Source organism: Genypterus blacodes, unplaced genomic scaffold (assembly GCF_046128005.1).
Source record: "Genypterus blacodes isolate CSIRO-AG114 ecotype Tasmania unplaced genomic scaffold, CSIRO-AGI_Gbla_v1 ptg000048l_1, whole genome shotgun sequence".
NCBI classification, from domain to species: Eukaryota; Metazoa; Chordata; class Actinopteri; order Ophidiiformes; family Ophidiidae; genus Genypterus; species Genypterus blacodes.
In genome coordinates, this window is record NW_027466861.1 from 3599440 (window position 1) to 3618323 (window position 18884).

Below are 18884 nucleotides of genomic sequence, written 5' to 3' on the forward strand. Positions count from 1 at the left end.
CTATTGACATGTCGTGGCAGGAATAGAAACAATTGTCATGGGCTGCACCTATGGGAGAAATGATGAAATGTGCAGGAATCCACGTAATTAAGAGCAGGTCTTGTGGAGCAGTGATGGGATGATCTGGCCCTTTAAGACGGGCAGAGCTCTGTCTCATTAATGCAGCGTTAGTGGAGAAACCAGCGGCACACACACATACACACACAGACAGAGAGAGGGAGACAGAACATTCTGAGCAGACCTGCGCACAGTGTGGGGCTTAACTGGATTTTGTTAAATAACTAATTCAAGTTATTTAGCGGATTAAAGCTTGTGTGTGTATGTGTGTGTGTGTGTGTGAGGATGGAGACCTCCTAGGGATGGGCTGCTCCTGTTTGGAATAAAACTCCCATCATCGCGCCTTACAGAGGGAAACGTTCCATTCCCTTCCATCGCCAGCTGGAGTGAAAACACATCCAAACGAGGGGAGAAGGGGAGAAGCAGAATGTCGTCGGAAAAACAGGGTAAGTACGTTTTTATTTACCCGTTTATTGTAATTATCGCGATGTTTTGTGTGTCGTGTTTTATTTTGTCGCCTAATTGAGTCAACTCGTATTCCTCTGAGACGTGTGAACCGGGGGATGGAGACACATTCAGGCTGTAAAGACCTGTTTCTCCTCTGCCACCGTTTATCTGCAAAGCGCCGTTTGTACCGGCTGCTGTGTGTGGGTGCAGCCTGAACAGAAACACACTTAACAAGAGCTCATAATGTGGCGCTTTGAGACAAAAGACAGTTTACTGCACTTTGCCTGTCACCTTTTCCTGCCCTGTGGAGACATTTAACCGGGTTGACGCGTTGAATAATTCAAACGGTATTTTAAATAGGTGGATATTGTGACATTTTCGACAGAATTATCGCTTTTATTCGGTTTTTGTGCTTGTCTCGCGCACATCACCATCCTCATCATCCTCACCACCACCACGCACAGGCCCGCTGCGTGGGTGTCTCGTGTCCGCGCGCGCGTCCTTCAGCTCTTTATTGGTTCCAGGAGCGCGTGATTGACGGCCTTTAATTAGCTCTGACGTCACTAGACTCTGATTAATAAGACAATGTATTTGTTTACTCCATGTCGTCGCTCTTGTTTATGTCATCCAGCATGTAAACATCGCGTCAAACACCTATTAAACAAGTAATGAAATGACTGTTTATTGCTTATCATGTGCTGTGCAATTCTAATGGCTTTTATGCCAATTAATTTAGATTAACAGCTGTAATCCCTGGTGATAAAGCAACAGAAATACTTACAAAAAGATTTTCTAAGCCAAAAACCTCAGCAAACATTTCCCTTTACAGCATATGATCACCTAATATGAATGAATCTCGACCATGTAAGTCCATTATGTCCTGTATTACTGATTTGAAGGCACATTCATTTAATATTTTTGTATTTAATTTAACCAGAGATTCATTTACACCTGCAGAGCCAGATGAATGCTGTTATCTAACTAGAGAGGTTCATCTCCCCCCCCCCCCCCCCCCACACACACACACACAGATTCTCAAAATAGCACTTACAGTATCTCTTCCTATCAGACACTAATGCTCAGTATTTGGTCTGTAATCGCTAAACCTCCAAGAGGATTTAGACAGCAGCAGAAGTATTTTTAATTGGAAATCCAGTATTTATTGACATTTGAAGCTTAATTCTCTATGCACAGTAACGGCAGGGTCTTGTTGATTTTGTCACCTGTGATTTCTTAAATTGAGCGTTCTTCATACCCACTGTGGCTGCATTGTTTTAATTCTCTAAAGTATTGCATCGCAGTCATCGATTCCGCAATCTGTAACTGTGGAATATCCTGTCAGCCTGTCAGCAACACTGAATCTCATTTTACACTTAAGGCTGGCAGTCAGTGTTTTAAGAGCAAGGGCACATTGCTCACAGATAAAGGCGCAGACAGTGGGGATTCTCCTTCCTATTAAGTTGAGGCTCTTCAGTGTATAAAATTGTCAATCTATTGATAATTGATGCAGAAATGACCGTGTTAAGCATGTCCTCGTTAATAATTGGCAATCCCAATGTCTTGCATAACAGATTTAGGATGTAACAGATTTAATGTTTTAATATGAGCTCTTCATCCCACTCACTAAATCAGTATTTACTCCCTGCTTATTGATTTTTATTATAGATTAAAACAGGATTTTAGAGTCTGCAGTGTTTATTTCAGTGGTTTACATTAAAAAAAACACACTTAGAATGACTTGATGAGACTTGTGGAAATGTAATTGCATATGTTGTCTCGATTTTAACTTCCTGATTTTCCTTTCTTAGTTGCTAATGAATAAGAAGTGAGGCAATCAATAGTCATCAATAGTGCTATTATTCCCATTGATACTCTCAACATCGCCGGTTTAACTGTTCAAACCTTCAGCTCAGATCAGTGTAGTCATAACAACAACAGTTCATTATAATACAATGTAGACTATAATTATACAACAGCACCTCCATTAGTTATAAATAATTGATGTGAAATTGATCTAAAATGATTAACAATGTATGATTGAATTCAAAACAAACAAAGCAAGTCACAAATATGAAATGGTTGCTAACAGAAGAAAAAGGGTGCAACGTCTAACTTAGTCCCCAACTGAGCCTGATATTGATTACGCAGTGACGAGCCAAATTAGTATTACAAGTATTACACTGAGTAATTGTTTTTTACCCTTTGATTAGCTGATGTTTCATATTCATACAATTGATTATCATGAGAGGAGAGAGTCTGAATGGAGACATTTAAACCCAGTGACTCACTTACTTTCTTCATTCTTACGTTTGCCGGCTGACTGCCTGGCCTTTTAGGGGCATCTCCTCTCATGCTCTCTCCTTCCTCTCAGTCTGCTCCTGGTCCTCCTCTTGCGTTTGACAGAGTTGAGGGCTGTTATGTAAAGCCGGTCCCTGAACACAAGTCGTCATCCTTCATCACTCAGTTTCATCCCTCTGCTCCCCTCTCCCGCTCGCCTGCACATTTCTATTCCCCTTTGTTCTCTCTCCTCTCATGACATCCTCACCTCTAATTTCCTTTCCTCCTCCTCCCTGTTCATGTCGACACGGATTACCGAACGCTTCCCCACTGTGAAACACGGCATCCTGTCAGTCATTTGTTGAACAAACGCTGCAAAGGTGTGATCATGAAATATTCAGACAGCCACAGTGCTGGATGCTTCAATCAAACCATCTGAGGTTCTCCGTGGCTAAAATGTCAAATTTCTAAGCTTTCATCATTGGTACATCTTGTTTTGCATGGGAACAGAAGGGCAGACTGTCATCTTTGGAAGTGAGAATATCAATCACTTGTCATCATTAGCTCACTGAATATACTGGATGGAAAACATCAGGCCTTTTCTTTGTGAGCTCTGTTTGATGAGGCGCTCTGGTCTGTGTAATTGTTTTTCCATCCCAAAGCTTTGGAGATAAGACATTTTATATTCAGCGTTAGGATAAATGTGTTGCCATGCTTGAGTAAGATAAGCACACCTCCTCCATGCGTCTCTCTCTTTCATTGTTCCCTCTCCTGCTTCTCTTGTTTTGTCATGGATCGCCTCCTTCTATCATTCTGTTTTCCTTTTCATATCTCAGGTCTTGATGACTCTGGTCGTCAGACGATGCAGCCTCCTCCATACCTCCCCGGGCCGCAACAAGAACCCAGTGTACCCCAGCACCCCAACGTGCCGCCGGCGCCGGGCTCTCAACCAAACTACCCTCCTCCACCTCCGCCTCCCGGCTCAGATGGCTACCTCCAAGAGACCCAGTTCCACTGCGGCCCGTTGGGGACGGCGGGGGCCCCACAGGGCTACACAGTCCAGACACAGGGCCCTGGGGGCGCCATGCCTCACCCCCCCGTAGGGTACCTTCACCCGGCCTACCCGCTTCAGCTGCAGCCCTGCACAGCTTACGTGCCAGTCTACCCCATGGCATCGGTGAGTCAGAGGAGGAGGAGAAATAAAGGAGACTTTGCTATAGACTGATGCTTTAATATCAATCACACCTCTATGTGTGTGTCCTCTCTCTCCTGCTGTCCTCTGAGCAGGGTCAACCCTACATGCCAGCTGCGGGCGGCCACCCAGGAATCCCACCAGGTCAGATTCACCCCATGCAGATGCCACCCGGCATCACCTTAATGGATCGCCGACCGCCTCACGACTACCTGCCCATCGCTGTGCTCACCACCGTCTGCTGCTTCTGGCCCACAGGCATCATCGCCATCATCAAAGCTGTGCAGGTTGGCGCTGCCTCCTACGCTCCTTTTCAATTATGGGTTTTACATTCTGTTATTAATAACACAGATTTTGGAGGGTAAAGCCACGATGAAGTTAATTAATCCACCATTCTATTTATTGCGCTTACCCCCGTTCTACTATACGTAATATATCAGTTATATAAATCATACCAGCTGCTTTCTTTTGGAAAGTACAGATTTCTGGCTATGTGGGCGGTTGGTGCTTTTATAATCATTGCTATAAAAAAACATTTCAATTAAACTGTTCAAATCTAGGTTGAGCTTGACGTTGTTTGGTAAATCCTTTGTTCCTAAATGCATTAAAGCTCCTTCGCTGACTCAGTTGGAGATTGTCTAAGAAGGCGGCGCAGTGCTGAGCAAGATCTGATAACTCCAATATCAGAAGTATTAAAAAATAACGACGAGAAGAAAAGCAAACTGCCACTGCAGATGTGAGGAGTTAAATTACACACTGAACGGTAATTTATCTTCTGTAATGGCTTTTTTCCCGAAGCAAGTGCAATAAAGTGCTGCAGTGTCATTGCACTAAAAGTTTATGCTCTTGCCTCAGCAGTGTCCTCTATATCCATTCTTGATAAAATGGCACAGTTAGCTCTTTTAGGGGCCTTCTATTGATCCTCCGTCTCCATACCAGTTAAATTGAGCGTGCTGAGAAAGGTAAAGGCCCCAGTCTGAAGGCTGTGTTAGGGCACAATGCCTGTTGTTGGCTGCTGTATTGACTGTTCTGACCGGCATGCACAAAACCCACCACATTACGTAACTGCACCATTGTGGTTGCAATAGGAGAGGATAGATTTTTCCTCTGCGCTCGCTCATCTGGGCTCGAGCTGTGTTCACTGTTATTGGTGAGTGAGTGAGTGAGTGAGTGAGTGTTGTGTTTATGGGCCCTTTTCTACGTATTCAGGATGCACTGCGGTGAAAGTAATCACTTAGTGTTGTTTCATCTCTTTAACAGATTCGACTTAAACAAGGCCCCCACTTGTGCATCTTGGTCTCGTTACATAACCGATAATCTAATTTCTCCTCCCTCCTGTCTTTCTACCCATTCCACCCACCCACCCCTCGCCTCTCCCCACCCTTAGGTGCGCACGGCAATAGCCAGAGGAGACATGGTGACAGCGGAAATAGCCTCCCGCGAGGCACGCAACTTCTCCTTCATTAGCCTGGCGGTGGGCATTGCCTCGATTGTGCTGTGCACCATCCTCACGGTGGTCGTAATCATCGCCTCGCAGCATCACGACGACGACTGGGAGCCGTAACTACGCGCAGCGCCGGTGGAAACGGGGGGGGAAAAACGTCAGGTCTCAATCAGGTGGAAAACATACATGTAGGAGCACTGGAAATGCACTCACTGCTACTGCTTACTGGTACACAAAGGGTGTGTACGTTACACTCTCTCTAACATACACAGACACACACACAGCTCTGACCTAACACGGTTAACATTAGAAACACCACATTGAACGGTTCTTTTATGATAGCTGGTGTACACACACACACACACACGACTCACACAAATCCAAGTATACATCTGTTTAGCTTTTCAAAAACAATGTGCCATGTGGAAACAGTGTACTACTATTGATTTGACAGAGCAGCGTTATTACTGATACCCTTGCATAACTGACTGTCAAACTGATTTACAGAACAGTGTTAGAAGAGATGATCAATGATCAATGGTCAGGGATCAATCATGTTTAACACAACCAAACAGGGAACGGACAGTCGCCATCTAACAACCTGAGATGTTTGTCATTCAGTAGTTTGTTGAAATGATACTGTTGATCATAACCGACACAGTTTGTTTTTATGTACTTATTTAAACAGAGTTTTTAATTTATTTCTATTTATTTATTTATGGATTCAATACCTAACACTGCGTCGTCTCCGTCCGCTCTAATTTACCATATATCACCAGCTTATCGACCATGGGACACAGAAATTTGCTTAAAATTTGATATCTTGTGGGGCAGTATTGCACTTTGTAGTAACCAAATGGCACAGCGGCTTACATTTCTAGTTTTTAGTGCATGTTAAATATACTTTCACGCTGAAGCTTAGGGGCTTTAGTGCAGAGATAACTCGTCTCCCAGCTGTGGTTGGAGTATTTCCACATTTTTTTTTTTTCGTATAGGTAAAGTGAGGTATTTTTCAAAATTGTGGTGGGAAAAAGCTGCTATGGAAATAAGACAAAAAGAGATTTAGATAAATATTTTAATCTAAGGTTTTGCAAGTATTTTTGCCAGTGCTTTAGAAATGTATTGGCTCATTTTGTGTTGCACATTTCTTGTTCTTTGAGCTCTCAGACAGTGTGTGTGAGAGAAGACCTACTGTGAAAGGTTTTAGTGCAACGTTAGACAGAGCTGTATCTACTGCATGGTGTCCTCACTTTGTTCTCATGTATCTTAAATACCGCAGGTGGACGTGAGGTTGTGAGCTCCTACGATAGTATTGTTCCCTCAACCTGCCCGACAACCAATCAGGGTTCCCGGATAGAATAACGCTTTCCCTAATGTAGCGTAGCACTGAGCAGCACAGGCATAGAACGGCTGAAATGTAAACAGTATGAACCAAAAGACTGGCAGGGATCAGACCTGAGCGTGAACGTCTCTGACAGGACAGACAGAAATATGTATAGTTTGTTGTAGCACCTTCCTCGGCGCCTGTGACAGATTCCCTCTTTCTGTCTTTCCCCTGCCAACTTTCAATTATTGGACCTAAACACTGGTATACTGTCTCTCTTCTGCTTACTTTCCTTTGTTGATCTTTATAATAATGCTATTTTTAAAAGATACATTATAGAAATACAGTATATAAAATGGGCTTTGATAATGACAACAAATGGAATTATTGTTATTAACAACTGCTTTACATTGAATTATCATTCATGCATATTAAGCCCGGCCTCCTCTCCTAACTGTGTTCTATCAGCATCTGTTTATGTTTTCTCCTGAGGCGTTCTCTTCATCAGTCTTTCTCAGAAACGGAATTCTCTGTCCCTCCTCATTGTAAACAACATGCATCTATAATTATTTTGGGTGGCGTTCAACAAACAACACAGATTTGTGATACACAGCGTCTTGGAATATACGGTAATGACATGATTTAGTCCTGGTTAAAAGGATTAGACGATCACATTACCATGCAATCGCAGAGGCACGTTTATGGTAGAACATGGATGTTTCATCTCTTCAGAGTGACTGAAGGGACAATGAGAAAAGGCCTCCATTAGGGTGACACGGTGCCATTTCTTTGTACAGAAGGTAAAGTTATCTGACGGTGGGTGTGTGTATACTGAGTGTGTATCTAGTGTATACGGAGCTAGGCTGCGTCTCCCCTGTGTGCTTTCTGACTGGACGTTTCTGTGCTGTTCTTAGCATATTTGGCTCGGCACCGCAAACTCTACGCATCTGCTCAACATTTGGGGCAGATGTGGTCCTCTGTTCTCTTTTCTCGAGGCTTGTAAATGCAGCAGCAGGTTGCTTGTGTGACGAGGTGGCTCCCAAAATGACGCGTGTTCATGTGCTTCTCTTGGGTTTTCTTTTCTTATGTTCATGGACGTGTTGCACATGTATTCATTGTTTCTGACTTCAGTTGTTTGAATAAAATTTGGGTTGTGAATGACAGTCAGTCTCTCTCTCTCTCTCTCTCTCTCTCTCTCTCTCTCTCTCTCTCTCTCTCTCTCTCCCTCTCTCTCTCTCTCTCTCTCTCTCTCCCCCTCTCTCTCTGTCTCTCCTCTCTCTCTCTGTGTGGGGCTATTTATAGCTGCCCTGGTTTTGTCCCTCCCTGTCTCTCGTTCCCTCTCTGTCAGAACATGAACCATCTCTCTCACCATCCAGCATTTCAACATATGAGGTCCTGGCTTTCTCTCTTTTCCCTCCTCTACATAAGGGTTGACAAATACTCTTTTACATCCCCCGGTGGTCACCAAAACCATTACAAGCCCTAATTTGAGTCACTCAGTACGTAATTCTACACTATTGTTGCATTTTTGCCCTTCGTTGAATTTCTGTATTTGCATCTTTACATTTGGACCAAAACCAGACACAGTTGGGGTTTACATGTTGGAAGGGTTAAAGAAGAAATGGATGCAAATGGGAGAGAAAAACTCCTATTCTTCAAAAGAAGAAGTGGTTATTACAGCGCCACTGACTATTGTTGTGTGGAGAAAGGTAAAGAACATGGAGCCACATGATCAGGCCAGTGAAACACTGCAGGGAGACTAAAGGTGGGACTGAATCCAGACTGTGTGTGCAGGATCACAGATGGTCATTTAGCCTCCTGAGGAGAGTCTCTGTCCCTCAGATCATTTAACTTGGACTCGTGCTGCACGCGTCTCATTCCCATCGCACAATCCCAGCCTCCCCTGGACCAACCTGGCTGCTGTTTCACTGTGTGTGTGTGTTTGTTGCATCCTGCCCTGTCTTGGCTCCATGCTGTAGCTGAGGGATATGTGAGAAAGCTGTAGAAATGCTGCATCCTGTCGCACAACACAGAATCACACATGAGCTCCATTTTGCACAGATAACTGAAACACACACACACACACACACACCCACCCATATCATAATCATATGTCAAATTGCCCTGTGTCAGCATTATGTCTTTTATTTGTTGGTGTCATGGTGTTTTGTATGTTGACTCATGCATTCTAAGGTTGATTAGTCACAGATGTGTGTGGCTTGTTGGTGAGGTTGAGCTTATACAGTTTGTGTTGCTTTGCTCTAAGGTGCTACACAAGGACACACATTAACAAATCACAACAGTTGATAATCTGGTATATTATTTACACAAATAATTTAAAGAGCAATGTCTGAAAACATAACTGTCATATACACAAAAGTAACACAACTATTGTTTGACAGCAACTGGATAGAACCAGTGAGAGAATTTGGTGCAAAATGGACAAAAATGTAGATGTACAAAAGTAATGCTGGTATGAAAAAGGCAGCAGTGACCAGATTCACAAAAGGCTAAGTGTCTGAATCTGCTTTTGTCATGATGTCATCAAACATCACTGACGGGGGCACAGTCGGTCCGGGGCCACCAGTGTGGCGCTGCGGGTTTCCAGCGCACCCCTGCTAGCAGAGTTTTGGTTTTGATGTACTGGCAGAGGCAGAGCGAGACGGTAGAGCAGTGATTCCTGTGGGGGCGTAGGCGGTGGTGAGACGGACCTGACAGCTTGTCAGACACCAGCAGTTTCACATACGCTGCACTGTAGGTCAGGAGAAGCTGGTAGGCTTTATCCTGCAAGAAAGGGTTACAAAAATGTACTTTATGTACATAAGATGAACCGTAACCTCACACCCTGACAGAAGCCCTGTGTGACGGCACCGTTATGTCTTACCTGTGCAGGTAAGGATGCTTCAGGTACGAGGCTGTAGTTGGTGGTGATTTTAGAGTCCTCCCGCTGGCTGGAAGAGGTACTGCACTCCTTGTTCTCATCAACAGGCAGCAGAGGCCTCTCCTCATCAGCGCACACCTCAGCCTCTGACCCAGCGACCTCAGGGTCATTAGGCATGGCCACCAGGACAAGATAAGACATCCTCTTCTTCAGTTTTTTCTGGTAAAAAAGAGCGCGGTGATGTCATTTTAATTCCCTCCAAAGCGCCCATCTCCAAAGAGTAAGAGCCTATTTCCTAATAAATCAACGGGCACACACACACCCACTCACACACACACTCACACTCACACACACACGGATACGCAAAATCAATAATGAGCAGGAGAACAAACAGAGTGACAGATGTACTCCACTCACCTGGGCCTCGTTGTCTCCCTCTAAAGTTTCAGTCAGTGCCCTCAAACAGGGGGACATGTCCCAATACACAATGCACAGCTAGAGAGAGAGAGAGGGAGGGAGAGGGAGAGAAATGCAGCACCAGCTAGATGTATTATCAGCCTGCCAATGCTAATTTGTTCCAGTTGATTTTTATGTCCATGAGTCAGCACTGCCGTTTGTTTTTGTCTTTAAACTTTGGCACAAGAACACTTTATGAATTACATCACACAGCACATTGGAATTATAATTACATCCCATAAATATTTGCGGCTTCTATTTTGCAATGACTTCATACCAACAGAATCAGTTCCCTTCACACGAGACACCTTCTTAAAATGCCTTCACATGCAGAGATAGTTCTGGTTTGGTTTAGAAACCTTCCTTTGAACTCTTCTGCTTCTGTCCCAACGTTATGACCCTGAGCTGCAACTACATGACTCATGTGACTCATGATTCATGTGATGTGATGTGACCGTATTACCTCATTTGACCGCCAAGACACAATAAGACAACAGGCGAGCAGCAGCAACAACAGGACCGACCCAGAGAGCGTATTTGTTTAAAAGCCAGAGGAATTACCTGCAGTTTTCCAGTACAGTTCTGCACCCAGTCAGCCACCGTCACCAGCAGCTTGTGTTTCACCATCCTCTCATTCACCAGGATCAGCCGAACATCTAGATTCACGTTGATCTGTCCAGACACACGGAGGGTTTTTAAGAATCAGTTATTTAATAAAAAGGTTCTTAATCATTTCATAAAAGCAAGCGTTCCCTCTCACCTCCTTATTACTGCGATGGAGGATGAAGATGATGGCAATGGTGATGAAGATGGAGATGAGGCTGACACACAGACAGAGCACCCAGTAATCTGCCAGCGAAATGTAGAGGTGGAGGGTGGAGAAGACAGCACACCAGACCACCGCATAGAGCATCTGGAAGAATGAGGGCACAGCCTGTGAACCCAAATCCAACCTGTTTATCCAAGCTTATACAATAACATGAACCAGCTTCTATTTGCTCTGCCTGTCTGTCTTTGTGGCACTGCTTTTGGTTGTGACCTCTGCCTTCCTCTTTTTGACCACAGATTTGTTCTCTGCCTCTGTCCTTGGATTTGTTTACCGTCTGCCTGATACTTCGTCTGTGACTGTAAACGTACCTTTGACTGTTTTTGTCTTTTGGTTTGCTTTGCCTTGATCCTTACTAAAGCTCTACATACTGTTGTTCCCTCTTTTTTTCTCCCCAATTTGGAATGACCACTTCCCGTTTATTCCTTGTTAGTCTCTGGCCCACTTATTTGACTTGTGATGTTATCAACCACTTCTTCTTCACCAACAGGAGGAAGCCTCAACTACACAGCCTTATTCCAAAGGGTGATATAATGATGCAGGGTTATGTTTAATGATCACTGAGGCAGAGACGGACACTGTGCTACATACGATGACGTACCGGCGCCATTACGAGATGGAAGAGAGCCGAGTTGAAAACCACGAATCTCCGGACCGAGGGAACATCCAGAGCGACCTGCAGAGGGGCCTCGAAGTCACTGACTGGGATCTGACATGGAAAAACACAAACACATTCTGAATGCAAAGTCAAAAGAAATAACAAAGTATAGCTCTAAGAGGCAATCTAAACATTTTAGAGGGCTGATTTTGTGTGTGTGTGTGTGTGTGTGTGTGTTGACCTGGAAACCATCCATCTCCAGCTTGGCACGGCACAGAGACAGATCAAAGCTCGGGCTTAACATTGAGCAGCTTGGCATCGCCAGCACACACTGACCTGAGAGAGAGAGAGAGAGAGAGAGAGAGAGAGAGAGAGAGAGTGAGAGAAATATCAAATTATGTTCAAATCTCTGCCTTCACTGCTGTCGATTGAGAATACGATGGAGCTTCCATGTAATGAGTATTGCATCGGTATCCCAATAATCTTTTTTACAGTGCCATACTTAATATCACATTGAGAGGTCAAATATTAATTATTACCATTGGACAAATGGGGTTTGTGGCTGGTAGGTGGCGGAGCTCTGATTGGGCTGGGATCTACATCAGACTCCTCTATCAGATGAGAATTTCCATCCCTGTTCTCCATCGTCCTAGAAGGATCCTGAGAAAAAAGGGATAGGATTTGAAGATATGTGTTTGACCTTGTTTAGAAACACATCAGTGTGGGACACGGAGGACAGTTGGTCAACACTTGTACAGACCGATGTGGACAACTGCTGATATGTGATAAAGAGTCTAATTACAAAAGGGGAAATTCAGAAATGGGCCTAATCATTGACATTTCATGACTCCAAGTGCTAAAAGTCCTTACGAACAATTTTTCAAGTGACAAAAGAGGATCTGAGGTAGCGAAGTCATGCATAATTGTTTAGTTTCATTTAAACTATGGCGAAAAACGGGAAGAGGTAATGACGTGCAACAGTGAAGCAACACTAAACAACAATATATCAACGATCACATGACGAGAAAAATGGAATGGAATGACAGACAGTGCTTTGTAAATAGAGAAATAGGCTTCAAGACATCACATCACATGGCTATAATCTCTATCTAGGTTCCTTTAAGATAAACCATAGCCTTTACTTCTTTACATCTGTGAAGGTTCTCAGCCATCGCGGTCATGGTTTTACATCTTTACATGTGACCAACGTGCTCCAGTAGGTGTCAGTCCTGGCTGGAGTGGCTTCAGTGAAGCTGTTTAAACGCTGCAAGATCAGATACTTCTGCTTTCAGAGCTCCAGAGTGCCTTTTCACAGGCCAGTGATGTGATGACAGCGTTATCTGATCAGCCAGTTCTAACTGTCTGTTACTGTCATATAAGGATTATCTAAATGTTGAACACCAGAATGCCACACGCTTTTATCATGTCCCTCAAGCTGCTCTGCTCAAGGGGGATAACAGGACCGGTAGTTGTTGGTATTGTGTACTGCACCTTAAAACTCTCCTCAGCACTGAAAACACAGCAGACCTCTGCTCCTTTCAATAGCCGAGAGCTCTGTGAAAGAGAGACAGAAGAAAGGAGGTGACATGTGGACAGGACCTGCTTTCTGTCACCTGCCTGCCTGATGGAGGCACATTTTAGCAAAGAAGTGCAAAAACTCACCCTGCAGTTTCAGATTCAGCCTGTCTATGCACTCAGGCAGAGCCGCCGCTCTCGTTTTCACTTCCTCTGGTCTCACTGGCTCTGCATGCGTATCAGCAGCATCTCATCATCCCCACATAGAGGAAATAACATTGTCTTAAAATACTTTTCACAAAACCAGCCTTATTTCATAGAACTAACTGCATGTTGTTTAAATGTTTGTCACGTACTTCTCCAAGGCACAGAAGTAAAAACGAAACTGCTGGAAGAGACCAAATACAGTGTGAGCCAGGATACATATGCATATAATCATTCGATTCAGAGACTTTTCTATTTTTAGGGAAATGTTTGCAACATCTGACAAGTAATTCCAATGAAAGCCTCATTGCTGAGCAGAGACAACAGATGAAAGACTATGAAAAAGGAAGCCGAAGCAGTTCAAAGCCTTTCTCTTCCTGTGACAGTCTTAGTTCATGTTTTATATTGTTAAACATGTCCTACCTGTGCTTTCAATTTAAATCCATCAAATTGTCCCTGACTTTAATGATGCTGTGTTGATCCCCTTCTTGGTTGTATGTAACGCTCCCTAACTACAGCCTCCACACACTCAGACACCTTTCAATACATGCAGCACACAGACTGGGGTGTGTATGTTACTTTCACACTCAGATCAGTCTCACCATCTCTCTCTCTCTCTCTCTCTCTCTCTCTCTCTCTCTCTCTCTCTCTCTCTCTCTCTCTCTCTCTCCCCTAGCGTGTGACTCAGATCAGCCATGCCTCATGACTACAGGAATGCATTTCGTGATTTTTAGAACACTATAGGAGTATAAAGGTCATACAGTATATGAAGAGTGTTATTATAAAATATATATACACATTGGGGGAATCTGAGTCAGTGTGTTTATTGGTACATGATGGGGTTTGTGTTTTATTGGCATTCACTAAAGAGGCAGAGGTGGTGTTTTGTTTTTTTATCGCAGAACGTTTTTTACTGGAACTGTCACACATTAACTCGTCCTCTGAAGCCCAGTGGACACACACATAAAAACACCAGTAGCTGCATATTACTGCTGACATTACTATAGTTCTGGGGGCATGTGTTGTTTTTACTCCTACTTGAACCAAGATATTATTTTCACTTTAACCATAGAGCCAAGTCATCACCCCTAAGAACCATGAACACATCGATAAACATGAAGGGACAATTGGGGGTGGGTGTAAAGATTTGTGCTGCTGCTATGTAATGATACCACACACACCTACACATACATGGACACAAATCTAACAAACTGGCAGTTGTCTCCTGTACCCCATTTCACATACAGCTTTGGAAAGTACCAGATATTACGAGGTATCGCAGGGAAAGTGCGCCCCCCTGTGGATAAGAAAAGAAGAATAGTATTCAATTCGATTTGTTGATGTTTGATAAAAATCGATAATATTTATTATAAACATTAAAAGAGATACATAGTTATGGTCGGGGCACAAACTAGTTATAAATTGCCCTTATATGCTGACTGTATTTATTCAGACACTCAAAACTCATTAACATAATGATTTTCCCCCCCGCTTTTATTTGTACAAAGATCATAGCTCAGTGCAACATGTGCAATAAGAAAGTAACGTCTTTTTAAATAAGAATCTATCTTAGTTGTAGTTCTGTATTTGAGGTCAATAACTTCTCTTTTATTTTGCTGCGTGGTCATGTGACCGCCCAGCGTGGTCATGTGACTTTACAGCGACAGAGCCTGTGGATGTAGTCGAGTTGACGGAACACGGCGCGGTCTATTTCTCTCTTTCCTTTGTTCTTCTTTATAATTCTACATTTTAAACCACTTTTGCGGGATTCGGGGGCGCCATGGAAACAAGAAGCCGAGCAGCTGCTGTGACTCTCCTGCTCTGCGCTCTGTTCTCCCCCAGTGTTTGCCTCCGCAGCTCCATGCAGGTACGTTTACAACTAAATGACAACAAATCCCACCAGAGGTTGGTCAACCTCATCAGATCATCACCGTGGGTTTGATTCCACGTGATTTAGTTCGTTTTTGTTGAGTCTGTACATCTTCCTCCTGTTGTTGTTAAGCTTTGGAGTTGGAGTAGTTTTGTCCTTTCTTCGTTCCGTTCATACTTCAGATGATATGAAAGCATAGACATTAGGATTCCCTCCTGTTCTAGATTAGACATTCAGATTTAAATAACTCTAATTTACTAAGCTACTACATAAACATTTTCTATACATCCGTTCTGTTGTTGTAGTTATTTGTTACGATGTGTACTTCTTCTATCATTGTCTGTGCCTGAGATCCGTGTTCAAACGGATCTACAGACTTTTTATTTGGCCCCTGAGATGCTGCAGGTGTGATTCCTGCCTTGCCAGAGGTTTTGTCTCTCAAACTAAATCTTCGTATAGATTGTAAAGAGTCTTCTTTTCCATTTCCTCTTTTGATTGCGTGTCTTTGCATGGCCTCTCTTCCCAGATCAAACCTCTGCTGTATGAGGAGGAGCTGCTGTGGGTGAGCGGCATGCAGGGGGAGGCCAACACGTATCGCATCCCGTTGCTCACCTCCACCTCCAAGGGAAGCCTGCTGGCTTTCTCTGAGGCGCGGAAGATGTCCTCCGCAGATGTGGGGTCAAAGTTCATTGCAATGCGGCGCTCCACAGACAAAGGCAGGCCGAGCACCAAACAGACACACACAGACATAGAACAACTTCTTAGTGGCTGAAAACCAACAGATGAGTTGTTTTTGTTGCATCATAGGGGGAAAGTCAGAAGTTGTGAGATGATTTGATGGGATCGCCTTCAGTCTTTAATGAGGCTTTGCTCTGTAGTGTATAATTCAGCTCATTATTAGACTTGTTTATGAAGTAACCCCTTAAAACAGCATCATCAATATATGAACTAAATTAGAATAAAGCCTATTGATTTCCTTAATCCCTCCTCTCCCTCTCTTTATCCTCCCAGGAGCCACCTGGTCCCCGACTTCCTATATCCTAGACGATAACATCGCCCCAGACGGGCTGAACCTGGGCGCTGTGGTGGTGGACAGGGAAACGGGTTCAGTGATACTGATCTACGCTGTGTGTTTTCACCAATACCTCTGCCAAACGTCGAGCACCATGATGGTGGAGAGCCGGGATGACGGCCTAAGCTGGGGCCAACACAGAAACCTCTCTCAGATGCTCGGTGTGAAGAGCTTCGCCCCCGGCCCAGGGTTTGGCATCCAGGTGGGACACTGATACTGACCAGTTTTAAGATTGAGTCATGTGGCACTGCGTAAAGAAAGTCTCAGCACTTTTTGAAGTAATGTCAACAAAACAATAACCATATAAAGCAGCTATTTTATGGCCATCATGTTTTATGGGGCAGTAATCACATCATAATCAAGATATAATGATCCACTAAGAATTTACAAGAGTAAGGAATTTGGATGAAGGAAAATCAGAGCTTATTGTCGTCATTTTGTTCCTATACACACGTGATTTATTGTGATACATGATACTACTGGCCGAGCTCCACAAATGCCAAATCATGTGTAGTGCAGGTATATGGGTCACAGCATCTACTACGACAAAGCAAAATCAACTTTTTTAAGTACACAATGAATCGTCAAAGAGGAAGTGCAGCAGATGAAGCAGTTGCAAACTCACCCTAGACTTGGATGAATAGTGAAGACGTTTCTGGATTCATCTGGAAGGTACCTTATCTCTGTTTGTTTGCACGACAGAAACGCTACAACCCAGCGAAGGGCAGGCTGGTGGTGTGTGGCCACGGGACTCTGGCGGGTGATGGGGTTTTCTGCATCCTGAGTGACGACCATGGACACAGCTGGTACAACGGTGCAGCACTGAAGAGCATCCCTTACAACCATGACAAGAAAGCACAGGACTTCAACCCTGATGAGTGCCAGGTACCTTTGGTGCTAGTTGTCTCCTCACAGTAGTTCAATTACAGAACTGGAGTAAAATATTACATTTATCACATTTTAGCCAATTAGTAAATTAACCTTTAAATCACAAAGTTTGTGACTCTGTCCAACTGAACTCATTGTGACCTTCACGCCTCCCTGTTGTCTTTACTCTCCCTCCGTCCTGCTGCAGCCGATTGAGATGCCAGATGGCAGCATCATCATTTACGTGCGGAATCAGAATAATTACCACTGTCGGTGTCGCATCGTGGTGCGCAGCCTGGACGGTGGAGAGTCATTGCCCATAGACGAGCTGTACTTTGACTCAACGCTAATAGACCCCGCTATTGCAGCTGGAGCCCTGCAGAAGGAAGGAGTGCTCTTCTTCGTCAACCCTGCCAACGAATTTCACAGTAAGGACAAGTTGAACCAACGTGTGTGTGTGTGTGTGTGTGTGTGTGTGTGTGTGTGTGTGTGTGTGTGTGTGTGTGTGTGTGTGTGTGTGTGTGTGTGTGTGTGTGTGTGTGTGTGTGTGTGTGTGTGTGTGTGTGTGTGTGTGTGTGTGTGTGTGTGTGTGGGGTTCTTGTCTTAACATTACTGTGTGTGTTTGGCCCTCCCAGGAGTGAACCTGACCTTACGCTGGTCTCTGTCCAATGGCAAATCTTGGGAGAGAGACAATCTCCAGATATGGCCGGGACCGAGCGGCTACTCGTGCATGACATCACTTGATAATGATCCTATAGATGACCAGAAGTTCATCTATATCCTCTATGAGAAGGGCCATAAGGATTATGATGAGACTATATCATTCCTCAAGATTCACCTTTATGCTGGTCGGTAGAACACATGAGAGCGAGGTGAGGAGAATTGCAAGAAATCAGGAGTCAAACAATGACTGCAGTGTGATTTATGTTTTGTTCTTCTGAAAAGTGAAAACACTCATTGTGAGCTGTGTTTTTTCCTCCTAGATGCTGTCGCAGAGGAAGCAGGTATATACTACTTATTACCAACACTTCCTCTGGAAGGAAAGAGAAGACTTGTCAAACTGGCACATCAATTGTGGGAGAATGTGATGCTCAGCATCATCAATGGCCAGTTTTGTGTTTGGGTTATATGTGGAGTTTCCGCCTCATTCTATTCCCCTGCTTCCTAAAATGATCTCAGGGGATTCAATCACAAGTCTTTGCTTTATTTCTCAGTTTTGCAATGTGTCACCAAGCAATAAAGACTGTGTTTCAGAGAACTACCCAATTCAATCTTCAGATAGTTTTACAGACTAAACAAACTAGTGTCTAATCAATTTCAATCATATTTTGATAAGCACATAAATAGAACTAATGTTGCCAACACAGCTGCTTTTTTACCCTGACTACCACAGACCAATGGCAAAATCACATGGTTACCTGTTAGGTTCTTCCAACATGGTGGGTACATTGCAAAGCGTATTATATTTCAAAGATATAGAGTGTGCGTATCTTTTATTTGGTGCTGGAATTGAATGGTTTCTACAGTATACGGGTTCCAGTTCTGTGTATGTGAGTAATACGGAATTTCTGTCTGCGAAGAGTTCATGCTGATAGACGTTGGTTCTGTCTTTGTAAGGTTAAATGTATTGGAACCACTTGATGAACCACTTTGAATTGTCTTTGGTTATGGAATGCTGTTGGAATGATCCTGGTTGAGGCTTGAGATCGAAAATGGTTTTAAATAATCAATGATTTTGATGAAAAAAGGGACTGATGTATGAGTGTGTTTCTGTATGAGTCTGAGTGTGAGAGTGAGGAGGGAGAATGACGATATCGCAATATGTATTTATCTGTACATCATGAATGATGTTCT

At 43.7% G+C, this 18884-nt stretch overlaps 3 protein-coding genes across 6 annotated transcripts; 2 read left to right on the plus strand and 1 right to left on the minus strand.

Annotated features, from left to right (window-relative positions):
- Nucleotides 1-222: 222 nt before the first annotated feature.
- On the plus strand, nt 223-8206 carry prrt1 (proline-rich transmembrane protein 1). 2 transcript variants are annotated; one of them, XM_076149971.1, is made up of 4 exons: nt 223-503; nt 3618-3958; nt 4069-4260; nt 5361-8206. In XM_076149971.1, the coding sequence occupies exons 1-4, from the start codon at nt 485-487 to the stop codon at nt 5535-5537; spliced, it is 729 nt and encodes a 242-aa protein (XP_076006086.1). In that variant the 5' UTR covers nt 223-484; the 3' UTR covers nt 5538-8206. The 2 variants fall into 2 exon arrangements, with proteins under 2 accessions (XP_076006086.1, XP_076006085.1); XM_076149970.1 differs by lacking the exon at nt 223-503 and having other exon boundaries at nt 3354-3958.
- Nucleotides 8207-8872: 666 nt separating this feature from the next.
- On the minus strand, nt 8873-13827 carry tmem268 (transmembrane protein 268). 3 transcript variants are annotated; one of them, XM_076149966.1, is made up of 12 exons: nt 13645-13827; nt 13374-13405; nt 13165-13266; nt 12994-13056; nt 12042-12162; nt 11744-11838; nt 11506-11613; nt 10839-10991; nt 10640-10750; nt 10040-10117; nt 9626-9841; nt 8873-9525 (listed from the first exon to the last, which is right to left on the minus strand). In XM_076149966.1, exons 5-12 carry the CDS (start codon nt 12145-12147, stop codon nt 9286-9288), a joined length of 1107 nt encoding a protein of 368 aa, XP_076006081.1. In that variant the 5' UTR covers nt 12148-12162; nt 12994-13056; nt 13165-13266; nt 13374-13405; nt 13645-13827; the 3' UTR covers nt 8873-9285. The 3 variants fall into 3 exon arrangements, with proteins under 3 accessions (XP_076006081.1, XP_076006080.1, XP_076006083.1); XM_076149965.1 differs by having other exon boundaries at nt 13165-13402; XM_076149968.1 differs by lacking the exons at nt 13165-13266; nt 13374-13405.
- Nucleotides 13828-14867: 1040 nt separating this feature from the next.
- On the plus strand, nt 14868-18763 carry neu1 (neuraminidase 1). Its single transcript, XM_076149927.1, has 7 exons — nt 14868-15088; nt 15618-15807; nt 16103-16365; nt 16866-17048; nt 17239-17458; nt 17666-17902; nt 18014-18763. Exons 1-6 carry the CDS (start codon nt 15002-15004, stop codon nt 17884-17886), a joined length of 1164 nt encoding a protein of 387 aa, XP_076006042.1. The 5' UTR covers nt 14868-15001; the 3' UTR covers nt 17887-17902; nt 18014-18763.
- The last annotated feature ends 121 nt before the right edge of the window (nt 18764-18884 follow it).